The 19,781-nt window shown below is 40.4% G+C and overlaps 1 protein-coding gene across 16 annotated transcripts in view; it reads left to right on the forward strand.

Moving 5' to 3' along the window:
- EVL (Enah/Vasp-like) overlaps positions 1-19,781 on the forward strand; it is a 581,837-nt gene that overhangs the window by 550,246 nt on the left and 11,810 nt on the right. For 9 of the 16 annotated variants that reach the window (XM_086937797.1, XM_086937790.1, XM_086937788.1 and 6 more), the window contains 5 exons: positions 1,032-1,092; positions 2,483-2,549; positions 2,645-2,707; positions 11,842-11,908; positions 16,924-16,981. In XM_086937797.1, coding sequence (XP_086793923.1) covers positions 1,032-1,092; positions 2,483-2,549; positions 2,645-2,707; positions 11,842-11,908; positions 16,924-16,981 — 316 coding nt within the window. The remainder of the gene's footprint in view (positions 1-1,031; positions 1,093-2,482; positions 2,550-2,644; positions 2,708-11,841; positions 11,909-16,923; positions 16,982-19,781) is intronic. The other 7 variants (XM_086937801.1, XM_086937804.1, XM_086937791.1 and 4 more) reach the window with 1 other exon arrangement.

Genomic DNA, 19,781 nt, shown 5'->3' on the forward strand with positions numbered 1-19,781 from the left:
AATACCATGGATCAGCTTTGTTCTGGATTTTATGACTGATTTAGAGCACTAGAGTATTTTACTAACCCAAGCTTCCTACAGAAGATCTCACGGTAATCACTAAAAATGGAGGGGCTCTGCCTGTTAGAAGAGGCCAGACCATCTAGTGAACTCACCAAACCCACTGTTAACCATCATCAAACTATTTTAACTACCTTTGGAATGGAGCCATACTTGTCATATGTAACATTTACTTTTGATAGAATGTTATTAGCTAGATGTAGGTTATATATATTTCATAGAATGGTCTCATGGCCCAAAATGAATGATTGGTCGAGATAACTTGCACCATGTTCATGTGATAACCACTCACCCCAGTCTACAATCCACACCGTTCTTTTCTGCAAATTTTATTCTGAATTAAGAAAAGTCTGGCTGGTTCCGCTCTTAAAAACGTATGGGCTAAGACAATGTCGTCCTGCTTTTTTAAAACTTCAGCTACTGGATAATGATCGTGTAGTATGGAGACTTGCCATGTTTTTAAAGAGACTATTTTATTAAAGGAAAAGTTTAATTACTACTGTTGAATTATAATTTTTATTTGAATGGATTTAATTCCTCATGAAATAATATTGTCCATTTTTATGATTGTGTTTTTGCCCACTGTGATAGCTGCCACTCTGTAATTTTTTACCTAATTGAATGCAATGTAAAACAATTTTTAATTTGCGCTTTTTTGATTGTAAATTTGTAACAATTGAATAAAGCTTTATGAACTGAACTCAACTTTCACCTCTTCAGTGCCTAGACACCCCAGGGTAAAGAGCGCTTTATACAATTAATTTCATTTACAAATGATATGTGGCTCTCACGCTATTTTTACTTTTTGATATCCGATATTAAACTGACTGTTCCTTTACAGAATATGCACTTCTAAACACCAATAAAAATGAGAAAGGACAAAGCTAATATTAATGATGTGCAGCCCTTCATCTTTTCAAAAACCTTGGAAATGTCGCACACTGAACTCAAATGCTATTATTTATTTTTAGGAGGATGCCATCCCCTCTCCTTCACCCATTACCCGAGGTCCAACTCCACAGAATTCGACAGGTATTATGACCGATTACTATGATGTCATTTTGTGTTCCTTCGTTTACGAATAATACATGTTCCTCTCTCTGCATGTTAAAAAATTCCAAATGCTGCCAAAAAGTTAGTAATGCCTTCCCTAAATATGGCATATTGATAGCTGTGTTTTAGTTTCATAACTATGTTGTTCCTTATCCTTTTCTGCGTTCTTACTTGTATGAGGATAAGACCATATCGTGATTGACAGGCCACTCCACTTGATTTTCATATATACAAGTTTTAGCTCCCCTCCTGAGTTGGATAAATGTCTACCCAACCTCTAAGACACAAGTCCGCTTACCAGCGTTTTGGAAACGTAATTATCTTGCTGTTGCCGCATGTGGATGCCTAGCTCTAGTGTCTGACTATGGAACTTTTTTCTTTTGTTTTACTTTTTTTTTTTACTGGGATGTGCTGCTTAAGGCTATTTTAGTGTTTACTATATGCTGGTAAGAGGCCTCTGTTTGTAGGTTTCGGATCGTGGCACACACTGTGTTTCTATTTACTTTAACTTCAAATCCTTTCAAATTTTGATTGCTTGATTGTTGTCTGTGCTTTTGAAGATGTATCAAAAGAACAAAAGGGGGTTCGCCCATCTCACCCCTCATCACTTGGGCAGAAAACTATTCAAAACAAAGAAAAAAACTGTATACCATAGGGATAAATTCATATAACAACGTTCATACCACAATGAAATAATTAATTTCCTTGGTGTATAGACTCAATCTAGCAAAAATTCCTTTTTCAATTTGTTACCTAAGCCTGTTTGAGTATCTGTTAACATTCCATCATCTCTGGGTTTTCTGGACAAAATATAACGAGGCAACAACACAAATTACAACATATAAAAACACATTGTCAATAAAAAAGGGAAATATAATTGGCTGTTAGCCATAAAGGTTTTTGTTTCAGATTAATCTAATAGGCATTCCTTTGGGACTATTCTGGCTCTTATGTCTCAAATTCGGGTATGGTAGCCCAACACACCATTAGATCTCATTAAACTAATTTCTCTTAAGATGACCAGTTTTTATGAATTTGAGAATTTGATTCTGACTATCCTTTGAAGTGCTGAGGGGAGAAATTAAATAGTAAAAATAGCAAATATTTGGGCCTCAACTAGTCTTGAATTCAAATTATGGGAAGTTTGGGTTGGGGGCCTTGAACTTTAGAGACATTCTATCTACTGGTCAAACTTTCAAATTTTTCTACCTTAATTTATTATTTAGAAGGTAGGTCTTCATAAGATGCGGTTTATTCTGTGTATCTGACATAATAGGCTCCCCTATTCTTTGACATTAGGACTCAGCAGTTTTATATTACTAAAACTAGAAAAGCAAATTTACTACAAAATCTTATTGATGTATTGCAGACGCTGGTAAGAAGCCATGGGAAAGAAGCAATTCTGTTGAAAAACCGGCACCGTCGTTGCTATCTAGGTGAGCTGAATAATTTCTGTGTCTTTTTGACATGCAAACAAACGATGTAACCTCTGAGTGATGAATTCATTTGCTATCTCATTCCATTGCCATAGAACTCCACCAGTGGTGAAGAGTCCAGAAGCTAAGAGTCCCATACAATCTCAACCACCTTTTAGGTACCGAAGCGTGCTCCAGCATTATGACTGTCTCACCTTGTCTACTTGAAACGTGCCATTCACTGTCCAGTGCTTTCAACCGTTATGTGTTGTCCGTGTAGCTCATGCCTTTTTTTTGTGTGTTATTCTCCATTTCCTCGCAGCACCCAGGAACCTATGTAGTTTTTTATTTATCCAGCATAGGCTCCATCAAACTGTTACCAAATTAGGCTGGAGGCATTGACATATTTGGGGCATTAAAATAATTTGTAAACATTTCCCGATAAAGTTAATACATTTTTTGTTTTGTTGAATTTCTTGTTAGAACTGCCTATTTTAACTATTTGTTACAGATGTTAGCTTTTAGACCAGTGCCACATTTCAACCCATTGTCATGATACCCTCTTACACTGTCTGTGTTACTCTATCTTCACCCCCAGTTGCTTCTTGTTGTGATTATTAGAACATATGGAGTAATATTTGTAATATGCTTATTGTTGCAGAGGAATCCTTTAATGTGACCTAATATTGTCTCGTTAAAAAGGGCTGCCGCTTATAAATAACACATCTATACACATTTCTCTACTGTACCATTGTATTTAAATGAAAGAACACAATTTTTACTAGTAAGTGCATAAATATTGTCCTTTTGGCCTCCTCGCAGCTAGCTGTGATTTCTTGGTTTGCAACCCCTTACATTTTAACATCACAACCTAAGGATTTGTGAACACTCTTTTTTTCTTCTTCATACATGAGACATCAATAGAAATGGCTATGAATAAAACTTATGTTCCTGGTATAAAGTTTAATACGGAAACACTATAGGCAACAACACTGGCTTCATTTAGAGGCGGAATTAACACCATTTCCCCAACTGGTCTGACATGCATTTTTTAATGGATGTAGGGTCTATGGGCCAGATATATCCAAGGGGTTTACCCATTCTATGTCTATAGAAAGATGTGTTTGTACATATGACTTTATATCTCATGTCAATGAAATCTCTTGAACTTTGTCAATCTACCACTATGTTGTAAGGTTAGCATATAAACATTATTCTTAATTTAAAAAAAAATACTCATCTACCAAGGTAAGTATAAGGTGGAGTTAAAAGTATTATGTATATATACAAGTAATTATCTTACAGTGTAGTGGTAAGTAGATATAGTGGAAGTCATTATTTTATGTGGATATTAACAAGCTCCATTATGTGTCAGACAGCCATTTTAGGACTACCTGGTGCACACACAGACCTCTCTTCTGCAATAAAACTCGTGTTCTCAAGATATAACATAAACTTTCTGTAATAAACAAAGTTCCAGAAAACATTCGTGTTTTAAATTCCAAATAGAAAGAAGGCATTGTACAAACAGTAACCAATAGGTAGGATTACCAACAATCAGATCTTGAACTTAGGCGGCCACCTGCGAAATCAAAGTTGGGCCAAGCACTTTGTTCTTAGAATACCACTTTGTATTTTTTCCTTTCTGCTTAAAGCTGCCTCTTTCCCACGCAGTGCCCTTTCTAAGGTTCTTCTCATATCTCTGCTACCCCCAGCGCCAAGATGCCTAGGCAATTGAGTGCTTTATAAATCTCTTACTTACTAAAGCTTACTACCAATATCTAATAAAACAAGCATTTACAATGCAACGGTTTCGCCTTTGGAAAAGTTAGAGCTATTGGCATTGTAAATGACAAAATTTGTATTTATGTGTTGGTTTTGAAAACAGACAAATAAATGGCATTGTCATTTGAATTGCCAATAGCTTAATCTCTCGCAAATGTGAGACCTATCGTACCCTACGGACGAGCTCAGCAGACAGCAATTAGTACCACATACACACACACCCAGAGCCACACACACACACACACACACACACACACACACACACACCCAGAGCCAGCCACACACACCCAGAGCCAGCCACACACACCCAGAGCCAGCCACACACACCCAGAGCCAGCCACACACACCCAGAGCCCCACACACACCAGAGCCCCCCACACACACACCCAGAGCCCCCCCCCACACACACACACAGCCCCCCCCACACACACACACCCAGAGCCCCCCACACACACACACACCCAGAGCCCCCCACACACACACACACCCAGAGCCCCCCACACACACACACCCAGAGCCCCCCACACACACACACCCAGAGCCCCCCCCCCACACACACACCCAGAGCCCCCCCGACACACACACACACACAGAGCCCCCCACACACACACCCAGAGCCCCCCACACACACACAGAGCCCCACACACACACCCACTGGAGCAATCACACACACACACACACTCTGGAGCAGTCACACACACATACACTCTGGAGCAGTCACACACACACACTCTGGAGCAGTCACATATACACACACACACACTGGAGCAGTCACATACACACATACCCACACACTGGAACAGTCACATACACACACACTCTGGAGCAGTCACATACACACACACTCTGGAGCAGTCACATACACACACACCCTGGAGCAGTCACACACACACACACACACACACCCTGGAGCAGTCACACACACACCCTGGAGAAGTCACACACACACCCTGGAGAAGTCACACACACACTCTGGAGCAGTCACACACACACTCTGGAGCAGTCACACACGCACACACACACTGGAGCAGTCACATACACACACACTCTGGAGCAGTCACATACACACACACCCTGGAGCAGTCACATACACACACACTGGAGCAGTCACATACACACACTGGAGCAGTCACATACACACACACTGGAGCAGTCACACACACACTGGAGCAGTCACACACACACTGGAGCAGTCACACACACACACACACACTCTGGAGCAGTCACATACACACACACAAACACTGGAGCAGTCACATACACACTCTGGAGCAGTCACACACACACTCTGGAGCAGTCACATACACACTCTGGAGCAGTCACATACACACACTCTGGAGCAGTCACATACACACACTCTGGAGCAGTCACATACACACACTCTGGAGCAGTCACATACACACACATTGGGGCAGTCACACACACACTCTGGAGCAGTCACACACACACACTTGAGCAGTCACACCCACACACACTCTGGAGCAGTCACATACACACACACCCACACACACTCTGGAGCAGTCACATACACACACACACACTCTGGAGCAGTCACACACACACACACTGGAGCAGTCACACACACACACACTCTGGAGCAGTCACACACACACACACTCTGGAGCAGTCACATACACACACTCTGGAGCAGTCACATACACACACATTGGGGCAGTCACACACACACTCTGGAGCAGTCACACATACACACACACACACACACACTGGAGCAGTCACATACACACACACTGGAGCAGTCACATACACACACACACTGGAGCAGTCACACACACACACTCTGGAGCAGTCACACACACACACACTCTGGAGCAGTCACACACACACACACACACACACACACACACACACACACACTGGAGCAGTCACATACACGCACACACAGCTTGGAGCAGTCACACACACACACACACACACACTGGAGCAGTTGTGTGGCCCCCAGAGCCAATATCTTAATAACCTGCAATTTGCGGCAGGAACCCGCGGCACCTGAAGGATAACTGGATTTGTGTTAAGCGCCACACTTCTGACTGTGAAGAACAACCATGCTGAGCTTCGAGGCCTCGACGTTTGTAACCCTTTAAGCTGAAAAATATTTTTTTTCTTGGACACTGTCTGACAAATGACGCCCGTTTTTTCGATACAGATACCTACTGTGCCTGCACAACATGACGCCAAAGTAATATACAAAGCAAAATATGTAAACAAAAAATATTTTTTGTGTGTGAAGTATGAGTAGTGCTACTACAAAGGATACCACAACCTCTTGAAACTAGCAAAAGGCAGACCTAAGGTCAGTAGCTTGATATCTTTAATTACTTGTGTTGCTAAAATCGTCTGCAAGTTTTGCCAGTGGCCCAAATTGATATGTCCTCTTTTAGGCCAGTGCTACCTTCTAAGAAGGTTGCAGTTTATCAGTATTAAGTATGGGCCGAAAAATGCCAACGTGCAAAGGGCTGTTGGTCAAGTTTGTCTTACGATATCATCAGTTTCCGAGTTTCATATCTATGTGTGTTCCAACTCACGTTTATTTCCTTTGCATTCTGGAATTTCTAGTTCCCCGGATCCCGTTATGAAAGTAGGACTACAAATCTCAGAATTCCAAGAAAAATTCTGGACTTGATTAAAACACACACACATGTGTGCGTGCACCTAGGAAACTTGAGAGCTCTGATACCGCAACAGGCGACCTCTTTGCAACTACTCAGTATATGCAGCAATGACTACCCGTGCTACCCTTAAAGTGGCAGAGCTGCCTGGCCATTCTTTTGTATACTTCTGCACATCCTAATCGCTGACCCGATTTCTTAGTGGCCAAGTGGCCCCATATTGTGCCGGTCTGGCCCCTCGGACAGTCTGGCTGATCCAAAAGGCCGCCTGGAAAGGGTCAGCGTGTTGGTATACCGGGACTTAAAACCCAGCCCACACACTTGCTCTGCCAATCTGGCCCAGCTGGAAACGCCAGACTGCTAAAGGCGGGTTCAACACTCGTCGGACACACAGCATGATGTGTGATATTTTCAGCCCCTCCTGGTCTGTTTGTTAAACAGCACCAGCACTTTCCATGCTGCGACATCAGATGTCCCAGAATGCAAATTGTTGTTGACTCAAAAGCAGGACTGGCTGAACGTGTGCCACCCTACATAGGGGGGACCACCCGGTGCAATGCTATTCCCGTACTGGTGAAGCGGAGTGTACACTGCGCTGGGACTGCAGTCTCATTGTCTACAATAACTTGCTGGTGAAAGTGCGCCCCCATCGGGAAGAATGAATTAATACAATTTGTAGTTCTGTCATTCCCCGGCTGGACGGAGCGCGCCAAGTATCCCTGGTGAATCAGAGCTGGCGGGGCCCCCGTCTCGCGCACGCCCGTCTCTGCCTCTCTCTCCACCTGCTAATCCCTGCCCCCTCCCTCAGTCCGCTCACAACTTCCGTCCTCCGCCTGAGGACTGGCTCCCTGTGACAGCAGCTTCAATGGTTAAGCGCCTGCTGCTCATCTGTTCACCGCCGCAGTCACTGGCGTCATCATGTCGTGTTGTTTACAGCGCATAAAACTGCCAGCGAACTGCGGTAGGCGCAAGGGTGCTTCACTGTGATCAATCTTCTTAATCCCTTTACTTCAATCGCCAAAGAAAGATATGCTCAGAAAATTACAGGAGCAGGAAGGCGGGTGCCGTCAATGCCGGCACAGATTCGGGGGCGTTCCCGGCTTTTGGCTGACGTAGCGTGACGTAGCCAAAAGGGAAAAATTCTCGGGAACGCCCCCGAATCTAATCCGAGATTGACGGACAGAGCCCTCTCCCAATGTCTTGCCTCCATTTATGGAGCTAGCCAATGGGAGGAGGGGGCAGATACCCGACCCCACAGAGCAAAACATAAGATTTTTCCTAGCGCATGCGTACTTCGTACGCATTGCTAGGTAAAACCTAAAAATATAGCTATATATAGGGACTGCCACTTTATAGTTAGGACAGAGTTCACAAAGGAAATTGATTTTTTGGTTTCCTTTACGAAAATTGAACGGTGCTACAGTCAAAACAGCTGAGCGAAATGACACAACATTTGGCAGACAGCTGGAGCTTTACCCAGATGGCGTATTGTTGGTAATTTGGTGAAAATCTGTTCAGCCAGTTGAGAGAAATTAAGCTTTAAGATTTAGAGATGTCTAGCAATGCAGTACCACAGTCAGGAACAAAAACAACTAATGAAGTACTCTGATCCGCTTGTCCCACAGGAGAGGCGCCAGTTCTGTGAGACCAAGCACTGTGATTAGCTGGCTGCAACATGAAGAGAAATGTTGCGTCCACCATTTTAGGACTCGAGGATTGATAATTGAAATAATTTTACATATAAGGCAGCAAGTTAAGGGTACCCTGACCCTTGGCCCTTGTGGGGGTGGTCTATGAGCAAAAAGAAATTTTCTTTGTACTGCTGCGGAATTGCAGTACTAAACGTGCACCTCTCCCCATGAACTTTTGCGAGGTTACAGTGGACCAACAGAATAAAAACAAATAAAAAGTTGGGTGGGTTTCCAAGGGGGTGCTACACAACTGTGGGGGCGGTTGGGCAGCAATGGGGCAGGGCACTGTTGGTTGGCAACCTGTCAGGGTTGGGAGCCAGGCCATGCCCCCAACGTATGCTGCACATGGCCAAAGGCGCACAGGAGTTGTGTTAGTTAAGTATGGTAATGAAATCTTACTGCATGTTAAAAAAGAAAACCCTAGAAATTCACTGAAAAATCCAGACTTTAAAGTGATGTTATAGTTGCATTCAGCAATTATAGTTAACTGAAGTAATTATAACTTAGACCCTTGGCATGCAGTACGTATTACTTCACATATTGCATCACTCATGACATGTTCTATGCACAGGTTTTGCAGGATTTTCATAAGACCTGTCTATTTGATCAGTCCAACTGTTCCGCATGGCATTGGCTTTTATCCCCATTTCTAAAATGTAGCTGATCCATGATGAACACTTTACTTGTTCCACACCAATTGTGGTCACCCTCCATAGCCTAAGTGTCAGTCAGCTGAAGCATTACAAGTAGCTGATTTTTTTGTGGTTGGAATTCAAAGTAAGGTTTCATTCAGTAAGTAGAGAAAATGTGTCCTGCTTTGCTACGAAACAGACCCTTTGTATGGGGCCCCTTTCTAGGGTCAGAGGCTCTGATTTCCATAATGATACATTGATCAGACTGTGATTGTTTTACTAGAGGCCTGTAGACTTGTTTTCCTTGTTAATGGTCGACAAAAAACCCCATATCAACAGCCTTACACTGAATAGCATCATGGCTATGGTTTACTCCTTTCCTCGGGTATACAAATGACATCACTTTCTTACTCTTTCTGACAAGGAAGGGTCATACAAACATACCAATTATTCAAGTTGGCTCTAGGGGTGTGGAATTGCATCTGAACCACAACATGCATTGTGACTTTCCTTCTTACTAGAATCAAACACTTTGTAGCAAACAGGCTCAAAAGTGTTGACCATGTCTCACACAAAGAGAAACTTCCAATGACTCCTCAGCACCTGCAGATGCTGGACCTAATTCATAAACTGCATTTTGTAGTATGTTTTGCAGTAGTACTACAAAATGTACTACACTTTTGAGTACATTTTATATTTTTCAGTATTCACAAACTGCATTTTTGTAGTACCTTACACTTTTGTAGCAACTTACATTTTTGTTGTAAGTTCCTACCTTCATTGTTTGGTATGGAACAGTGTTGCCTTACCAGTGGATGGCCATGTGCAGTGCTGGACATAATACAAAAGTCTAAGTTAATACAAAGTGTATTTTGTGAATACTGAAATGTAGTAAACCTACTCAAAAGTGAATCCTTTGTGAGTCGGGCCTCTTGTCTTAAGCCCCTTCTCACCACAACCAACACTTCCAAATTGACACCACTAAGCTTGTAGGACGAGCTAGGATCAGGAATCTTTGGAAACCCCCTTTCACACGAACTCCTCTGTATGCCCCCACTTTCTTTCCTTCGACCTAGATGTTCCCCAAGTCTCTCTGTCAGACAGTCTCCTTCATATCTAACAGTTAGCTTTCTCTTTCAGCAGCAAGCAATATTCTGAACCAATTCCTTCCCTTTCTAAAGATGAGTGAGGGTCTGTTTCCTGATTAGCCATCTTTAACATCAAGGCTGCCCTGAGGAAACTAGTTTCTATAAAGAAACAAGTTGCTTTATGTGTGCCACTTTGTCTAAAAGAAGATTATACTCTAAATGCTCTTTATTGCCCCCTTCATCCTGTTGTCACTTACATTTCACCTGGCTTATATTTGTAGTAAGGTGTACTTCTGGTCAAAGCTCTTAGGCAACAGAAAACCTCCTCTTGACTCTGCATTTTCCAGAAAACTCTACTTTTAATACCACTCAAATAGACATTAACTGACCTTTTTTATTATATACTAGCTTATCCGTCGCGTATTGCTGCGATCTCAGGAGAAAGGAAATTCAAGGAAACTCGTTATGATAACATTAAATTTACATTGTGTCATTGTTATTGAAACTTATTCATTTTATTTTTTAAAACATTTCTAAGTGTGGCTTGAGCAGTGCTTCCCCGATTGGCTTCCAATCTTGATTCTGGTTGCTTGTTCGTTTGAGAAGAGCGGGGTTGAGCAGTGCGTACTCGATCGGCTTCCAATCTTGATTGTCGTTCGTTTGAGAATTACGGGCTTGAGCAGTTTGTATTCGAACAACTTCTAATCTTTCTTCCCGTTGCTCGTCTGTTTCTGAAGCTCGTAATGCCTTTTTCTTTTGTGCTTCTGATGCAGATTGACCAATCGATTTCCGTTTGGGGGTCATAACTGTCGACGATGCTCGCAAATTCGCGGTCTATTTCAGTATTCAAAAGATTATGAAGGCCCTGGGGGGGCCGATTTTTAAAAATAAATTGACAGAAACCTTTGCGGGAGTGTACTCGACAACTTCCCAAAGTTTCATGGCGATCGGATGAATGGTGTAGTAATACATAAAGGACAGACAGACATACTTTCGTTTTTATATATATATATATATATAGATAACTGATCTTAAATAAATGTTGTAAGTCCCACGCTGCTAGTTGATGTTGCTATTGCCTCATTCAACAGTACTCATTTATTGGCCATCTGACCACCGTCATGGATCCTGTGTACTCTGAAGCAACTATATCCTGGGTGCATGCAGAGCAACATACATATACAATGACATACCTGAATAAATAGTAGATTAAGCGGGAAATAATATTTCTTATTTATTATGCACCATTAAGTGCATTGGTTATTGTCTTCAGTGTTCAAGATCTGGTACTATCAATCAGTGATTTTACATGTGAACACTACAATAAAATGGTTGCACGTGGCAGAATACAATACAAAATAGGATCTGTTTGAATGTCTGACCTTCATTTAATGTACTCACTCATTTCATGGGTTTAGATTCAACCATGTACAATTCTGTTTTGTTTTTGACCTTCTATCTCTCTTCCTATTTTTCCCCTTATCCTATAGGATGAAGCCAGTTAACAGCAGCAACGATGTATCTACGGACGCCTTAGATTTTGATCGAATGAAACAGGTGAGTTGTCTTTCCTACCAAAATTCTTTACTTTACTACTAAGTCATTACTTGGTGAAATGTCTTTTCTGTTGAAACTGGTTATTTGTTCTCACTATATTATTGCTAGGTGAAGGTAACTTTAGTTTTGCAAAGAAAGATCATCTGTGGAGGTTGCAATACAAGGGCTGTTGAGTTTATTTTCAAACATCCTTTGAGCCCAAGACCATTACAGACCTATCACCTCATATCTGTGGAGTGATAACACAGATCACCAGTTCATGGTTGGCCGTTCAGTTAAGAATGTTAATGTGAACTGGTCTCCCCATTCCTTTGTATTTTCAATTTTTCCATAAATGTATCCAATGCTAGAGCTATATTCCAGGGTAACACAATGCCTTAAACTAATCAAGGTGGGAGGGTGAGGATGGACCGAGTCTAATTGACTTTTAGGGGAAAGGGTGATTAGTGGTGGCCTACGCCTACATTACAGCGTGTCTTTATGAAAATTTGTTCCACCATTTGTTGACAAATTTGGCTTGCCATTCCAATTAGCATGGGGTAGTGAGTTTGGAAGATGGGATACTCCATCAAACACATGGCATGCATTCAGTTGCAGAGACTTCCACACTCTATCTAGAGTCTGTGTAAACACCATGTTTAAACCAGTGGATGCTATGCTGGCTCCACCAGTGGGATCGGTAGACTGAAGTATATTGAGCCATTAATCAAAAGTTCCTGAGACCTCCACTCCCATTATAGGCAGATGTTCCGGCATACATTTTTACTGGTTGGGAAAGTCACGGAAAACTTTGTGGTCCAGAAGAGGAAAGTAAATAAATGACCCACACACACGGTGAGAAAACTCTCAACGAGTTAGGACAAAAAACATGGGGACCGCTGAGCAAACTTTCAGTGCCTTTGACAGAGACCCTGCATCGGACCATCTACTCATAGTTTGAGATCGCCACCTGCTTTGCATAGATCTCTAAATATGGTGTAATGTACTTCACCAATGCAGTGGTATACATCCCTCTGCTGATTTTGTGGCATGGAGGACAGTCCACGAGAGCCTAAATAAGCTACCTAATCTGTTATTAATAATGCTTATGACAACTTTCCACTGGGGCAAATTGGTCCAAAGCATTGATCTGAGTTAAGACTAATATGTTGCAAAGAGTTACATCTATGTTTATCAAGAAGTTTTTTTTGTTACTATTGAAAGATTTGTGCCATTTTCTCAGTAATTACATATTCAGTTTTTATGCATTTCCAAATGCAGCTTTAATTTGTCTACCTTCTAACAACTTTGTGAGTAGGCCATGACGACTACACAAAACATCAATCTAGTTCAGTCCATTATGCCTATGACAGTTTTAGGTTTGGTATTAGTCGAAGCCGCTTTGAATTATTTTTTTTTTTTCAAAACATATTTTGTTTGCATTTTAGCCAAATATGGCACAATTTTCTTTTAAATGTGTAGCCTTAAAAAACACAAAATCAAAAATTTGTACTAAAGCATTTATTTCTATTTTTTGATTTTTTTTAAATATATAGTACATATAGCAGACTTAGAATCAGTCTTCTTCAGCCATTTCTTTGTCTCGGAACCATTCAGTTATTAGCTTGAGACATTGTCAATCAAATCTTGGATCAGCCAACAAGAGTATTTTAGTCTTGGTCTTCCCTTTGGCTGCTTCTATCTTTCCACCTCCATTGAAATACCTACTTTAGATCTGAAAAGTAGGGTTAATCGTCATACATTTAGTCAGAATGTACCTTTTGTCCCACACGCATTTCATTCATAAAGAAATCTTTTTTATATTCTTTTCACAGTAGCATTTGTTTTGTAGATGTTTTTACAGCTCTCAAGTGTGCAACTCCCTAGTCTGCTCTATGACTAATGATTATAAACGTGGTTCTCATGTTGGAATTTTATTGTGTGTAATGTATCATTGTTTTGCTATTCCAAATGACCACCACGTTTTGAATCAATGTTACAGTTATCTTGGAAAAGTAAAACAATAATACGCTATACACAATATCGTTCTAAGATGATCACCATATTTTACTGTTAACATGACAGCCCTCTTGTAACCGTATTTTACATACTATGTTATTGTTTTACTGTTCAAAGATGGCTGTCTTGTATAGAATCAACAGAGTGATCATTTTCTTCACTAGCCTTGATCCTCCCGCACTAATGCCATACCCTAGTGTTAGTAGTGTAAAGGTAGGCCTTCGAGCCCCAACATGCCATACTCATCCTTCTTAGATCAGTGGCTTGGTTATCAATATATGGGGCAGCATTGCCATCACTTTTTTAGAGCACATGGAGACAGCAAAAGTGCAGGCGGAACTGCTGTATAAAACGAGCACAAAATCAATAGGTCTTGCTTTAACATTCCGAAACATATGAACAAAGGCATTCAAAAAAGCTGGTGCATGCCTGTGCCTACATGTGTTAGTGCATACAAGCCAGATGTGTATTCAGCTAACATGCCCACGGTTGTCCGCTTCCTTTGTTTTGCCAGCTAATCTGCAACAGAAGGGTCTACACATACTTTTTTCATATCTATGTGTTAGAAGTCAGTTTTTGTGGTAAAAGACAGGTATTAACTGAGTTGTTAAGACTACACCTAACATCAGATAGCAATAACCATATTGAGAGGTAACGTGCATTAGGGTTTCTTCACATCTGCACATAACTATAAATAAGCCTGCTTTCTCCCTGACCTGATCATTGGGTTAAGTCTTGATAAGGAACATGGTGTCTGAACTGATATGTGCAGTGCACAGCTTAAAGGGGACACTCACCCCCCCCCCACCCTTGCTAAGGCTGTAGTGCATCCTAACATAAACCTGCATACCCTGTTACCTGTGTCCCCTGTTGCCCTGGCCAATTCCAAAAAATAGAGCACTTTTGACCTAAACTCAGATGAAGGGGATTTTTGCCAAGAGCTATCTCAAACCACCATACCTCCTAAATGAGAAACTCTCTGAGAAAATCTCTTTCATTTCTACTGTACGGTAAGGAACTAACTGCCAAATTGCTGGCCGCTATCCTATTCTTGATCCCAGCAAGGTGCCCTGCTTGGCAATGCTTTGCCAGTTTGCAAATCTACTAATCTTTCCCACGCTCCCTCATAGCAAACTCACGTCGTCTCCGCTCGCGGCTAGATGTAGCAGGCCTTGATTTTTCGAGTAACAGTCTCGAGTAACCCAGAGACCGATTCTCATGGGGCAATTTCCCCGCTCTTAACGGAGTACTACTCCTTTATTTACTCTAGTGGCACTAGATCCTACTAGGTCATTGACCTTTCTGTTCTATCTTTAAAAACTCTACTGCTTGGTCCTGAAGAAGCGCTGTGGATCTCCCCCAGAGACTGTGAGAAAGCACGAAACATGTTGACCCAAAGTATATCCATTTGTGATATATTATACAACTAGCTACAGAGGGACTTGATACTCCTCACAGCAGCACCATATATTTTGCATTTTTTAACAATGACATAGGGATCACTTCCTTAATAAATATCTTCTACCCCCTCCAGTCATTTTTTAGATCTCACATTCAGGACTTCACGGCCACTTACTTCCACGCACCCACACGGCTTTATCAAAAGATCTCCGAAAAAGTGACCCGTAGGGTATTGCAGCACCGGCCCGACGAAGAGCACCAGCCCAATGATAAAGCATGACATCCTTCAGGGTGCGTGAGGACATACTGTCCCCCATTGACAGAGTAGTTGAATGACTTAAGTTACTCTTATTTTACTCTTGTTTTCCAAGTTTGCTTAAAACTCTCAACAAACGTTGTGTAAAAAGTTAACTTTTCTTTTTAAACATAATTCTGTTTCCTTCAAGGAAAATGAGCTGCATTTTGATGAAAGGTAATCACAATGGCATGGTCATCTCCTGACCTCAGCAAGCCGCCATTCATATGATGGCCTCCAATCGAAATGAGTTGCAATTAAGGAACTCTGTCATAAATATTAATGACGTAAGTTGTATTGTGACCAACTCCGAATTTGCATTTTTCAAACCGACCTATTTGTTGATAGTTTGGTTCAAAAAATTGTTTACTGATCTCAGATTGCAATCAGAATTTTGCAGCAGTGAATAGCACATCTGGCCCATTTTCTCTGTGTGGGGAAACAGCTTTTAAAAGCAACATCTATTCCTTTAAAGAATACAGGCTGCTTTAAAAAGAAAATGTAATAGCTTCCTGTGTTGGAATGCCAACACAAGGAGGGTGGTCTGTTGTCCCTTGCAGGCCAACATCTGTGTTGGTAGTCAAAAGCATGGTTCATAAATAACAGTTTGCCTTATTAATAAGGCAGTTAATTGTTCAACCCCTCCCCCCCACCCGCTCAGACTGATCATTTTGCAACTCAACACAATATTATATACAAGAAACCCCACGAAGCAATAAGTCACAGGTCACCAAAGGTTGATGTCCAGTTTGCACCCACTAGTCATGTCCTGCCTGATTGTACACCAGGCCGAATGATTGTACATCAGGCCCAGATTTGTTCAAAGCACGTTTAAACTAATTTGAGGCCTACTTTTTACACTTATTTATGTGCTTAAATATTACATACAAAACATATCTAGTTTACTCGGGAGTTGGGTGAAATTATAGGAATTCTCCCACAAATGTCATAAAAGTGTGAGGAAAAATGTGTGGTTACTCCCTTTAAACAGCAACAAGAGAAAAAGATAGGCAAATAATTTTTTGTGGAATTTGTTTCATACAATGTTGACATTTTTTCATTTACTTTGCTGAAAAAGTAAACATACAAATCGGTTCCTGGATTTAAAGAACTAAATAATTTATATTTTCTTGAAAAAGATCTTTTTCAAATCGCAAGGGTGACATGATCTCCTGGCAAGTAACGAACATTAATGCTAACATTCTCTCTACCTTGCCACTTCCTCTGGAAGTAATTTATAATAACTCAACAATGTTATTTCCTTCAATATGGTAATTTTATGTAAAGCGCTAATAATTATATTTCCTTTTTGACTTCTCAGGAGATCCTGGAGGAAGTTGTAAGAGAACTGCACAAAGTGAAAGAAGAAATCATTGATGGTAAGTGAGTTAATGGAGCAGATTCTCAGTGTTTTGCGCTGCAATAATATTAAGATATGTAAGTCTGTAATGTATTTGTAGTCTTAAAACTTTACAATATAGCTTTAATAAAAAGCTACTGAAACACTAATTTGAATCCACTTAGACCCTCATCACGAACAGCCCATTAGTTTAGTTTAGGCAGGTAACCAGGTCCATAGGAATTTTAATTTTCACAGGAATACCTCTACTTTGTGGTTTCATTAAGAGATATCACCAACTGTTAGCAAGTGAAGTCTCTGGATAGAATAGGGGGGACAAAACATCTGGAAGATTGATATGATAGGTCTGATTTCCTCATGTCATTACCCTTTAACCCATACTTCTTGTTCTTTCCATGCCTCTGTAATTACAAGGACCCACGCTAAAAGGAATTCTGAGGCAGGGAAATAACAGGGATTAATTGGGGCCCACTCCTAATGAGGCCCTTAGATCTTTCACCCTCCTCTCCTATGCTGCCTTGTCTGCTAAAGATTGCCACCTTCTATATAATCCGCAAAAATGAGTGTTCATTGTTAAATATGGTAGCAAGAACCCAGAATCGTGTAGGTCCTGAATTTCAAGTTGGGTTTAGAGTATATTGTAGTCAAAATATCGAGGACAAAAATATTGACAGGTGAATATGTATAGATTTTCTATACCTAACACGATCTCTCATATATATATATATATTTTTTTTCAAGGTACATAGATGTGGTATTAAAAATAGTAAATTCAACTGCCCTATTGTGCACATAACTAGATATTTTGATGCTCAATATTTTTTCTACGATAAAGTATCACAATTTTCCATACTCGATAACCCAGACTAAAACTGTTAAATCCTCACCTGTAGCTCTTAGTACCATCAACGATCATCCCACTTTTAGGGTACTTCTTACAACTTGCTTGTCAAATAAATAATTGCTCTAATGGGATGCTGCTTCTTCTCCTCTAGTACCAGGATACCATTACTCTTCAGACCAAGGAGACAAACATGAGGCAAAGAAATATTCTTTCAGGTCTATTTTCCCAGTCTTAATAGGCTAACATGTGTTTCAAGATAAAAATCGCTTCATCAGGGCCAAATCCACAAAGCCAAACTATGTTCTGTAAAAACACAATGTATGATCACCAAATAAATGTACACAATAGCAAGAACATACAAAAGTTACTCAGACAATATAAGAAGCAGGTTAACAACTCTCACTTCTATACTGTATCTTGAATACCCTCTATCAGTGATACAGAATGGTCTTAAATAAATTTAAATACAACCGCAGGATAAGAGATCAAGGTACACGAGAACACAAAAAACACAAAGGCACAAGAGAACACCATTGAAATACATTTTGTAAACCTATATTGAAAAATTAATCAGATCAAAGAGGTACATAGTTAATAAATCAAATTTTCATCAGTATTCATTTCATAGGTGGATATTATCTATACATTACCAAATTCCAAAGGAACAGATTCACAAATCTTTACTAAATTCAAAATTAACATTAAAGAATATACTACTTTAAATAGAGTGTCAGTGTAGCGAAACAAAAATAAAAAATTATCTTACTATGTTGTACTAACACACAAAATCAATGTTAAAAACTCTTCATAATGGTTACCTCAGTCAAAAAATGTATGAGGCTTCACATATGTCAGTGATAAACGTTGTTTCCAAATAATGACTTGTTTTGGCAAGACAATCTGTCGCCTAAAGAAAACAAGGTGAACTTAATTGAAACTGAATTTGGAGAAAGAAATTCTATATTTGGAAAAAGAAAGGAACTTAAGAAAAATCTTAAGCACCCTTTATCCAGGGGAACACCTCATCTTACTTAACACATGAGAGTAACCAGCATAGTACCATATCACAATCAGTATATCTTCAAACAAATGGTCCTTACATTGGCTGCTTCATATAAGCTGACAAATCAAAATGGAGCAAACCATGTGTATGTCAGCGCTGTAATTTTATGATCAAGAGGAGTATCTTTGATCCTGTTTCTCATCAATACGATGGGCAGATAGAAATGGAGGCAACCTTTAAATATTGTACTTGCCTAAACACTTAAAAATGTTGTTTATTTTATAAATGATTAAATCTTACTGTTGTACAGTGGTTTGACTAAGATATCACTGGTTCCCTTACTGGCTCTGCTGAGCAGCAGGTTTTTTAACACATTTGCACTATTTTTCCTGATATGTACAAATGCCTTATTTTGCTGAAATTTAAAAAAAGGATGGCATTCTAAAATTGTTCTCTTTTGTTCCAGTTCCTTTAGTTTTGGCTTTCTGGGTCCCTCTGATAGCCTATTTATAATTTATATTGCATTGCCATCTGGTAGGAAACACAGGTCAAGCCACCAAGATTTACAAAGGTTTTGCATCAGGTTTGTGTTTTTAACGCAGGCCCAATGCAAAATCTTTTTTGGGATTTACCAAACAACAGAAATTGGTATTTGTGTTTGTTTGTAACAAAATGTATTGCAAACCAGTACTCTGCATAGAGGGTGGTGTTCCATGGGTGGTACACGGGCGTTCCTGTTCAACTTCCCATGATTTTAAACACAAAACCCCATCTACTAATGATAACCACTTGATAGTAGTAGTTAAAAAGGAGAAATGGTTTTATTTTGCCTAACAGTTCCCCACTTTGCATGTGTGCTGCACTGTACAGCACTCACCCAAACTGTGCACTATGATGCTAAGATGTGTGTGTGGCGCTCGGTAGCCTAAGTGTGCGCCAGTGCGAGGGAGAAAGCAGGATTGGGCCATATCT

The sequence above is a fragment of the Lissotriton vulgaris genome, chromosome 9 (genome assembly GCF_964263255.1).
Source record: "Lissotriton vulgaris chromosome 9, aLisVul1.2, whole genome shotgun sequence".
Classification (NCBI taxonomy): domain Eukaryota; kingdom Metazoa; phylum Chordata; class Amphibia; order Caudata; family Salamandridae; genus Lissotriton; species Lissotriton vulgaris.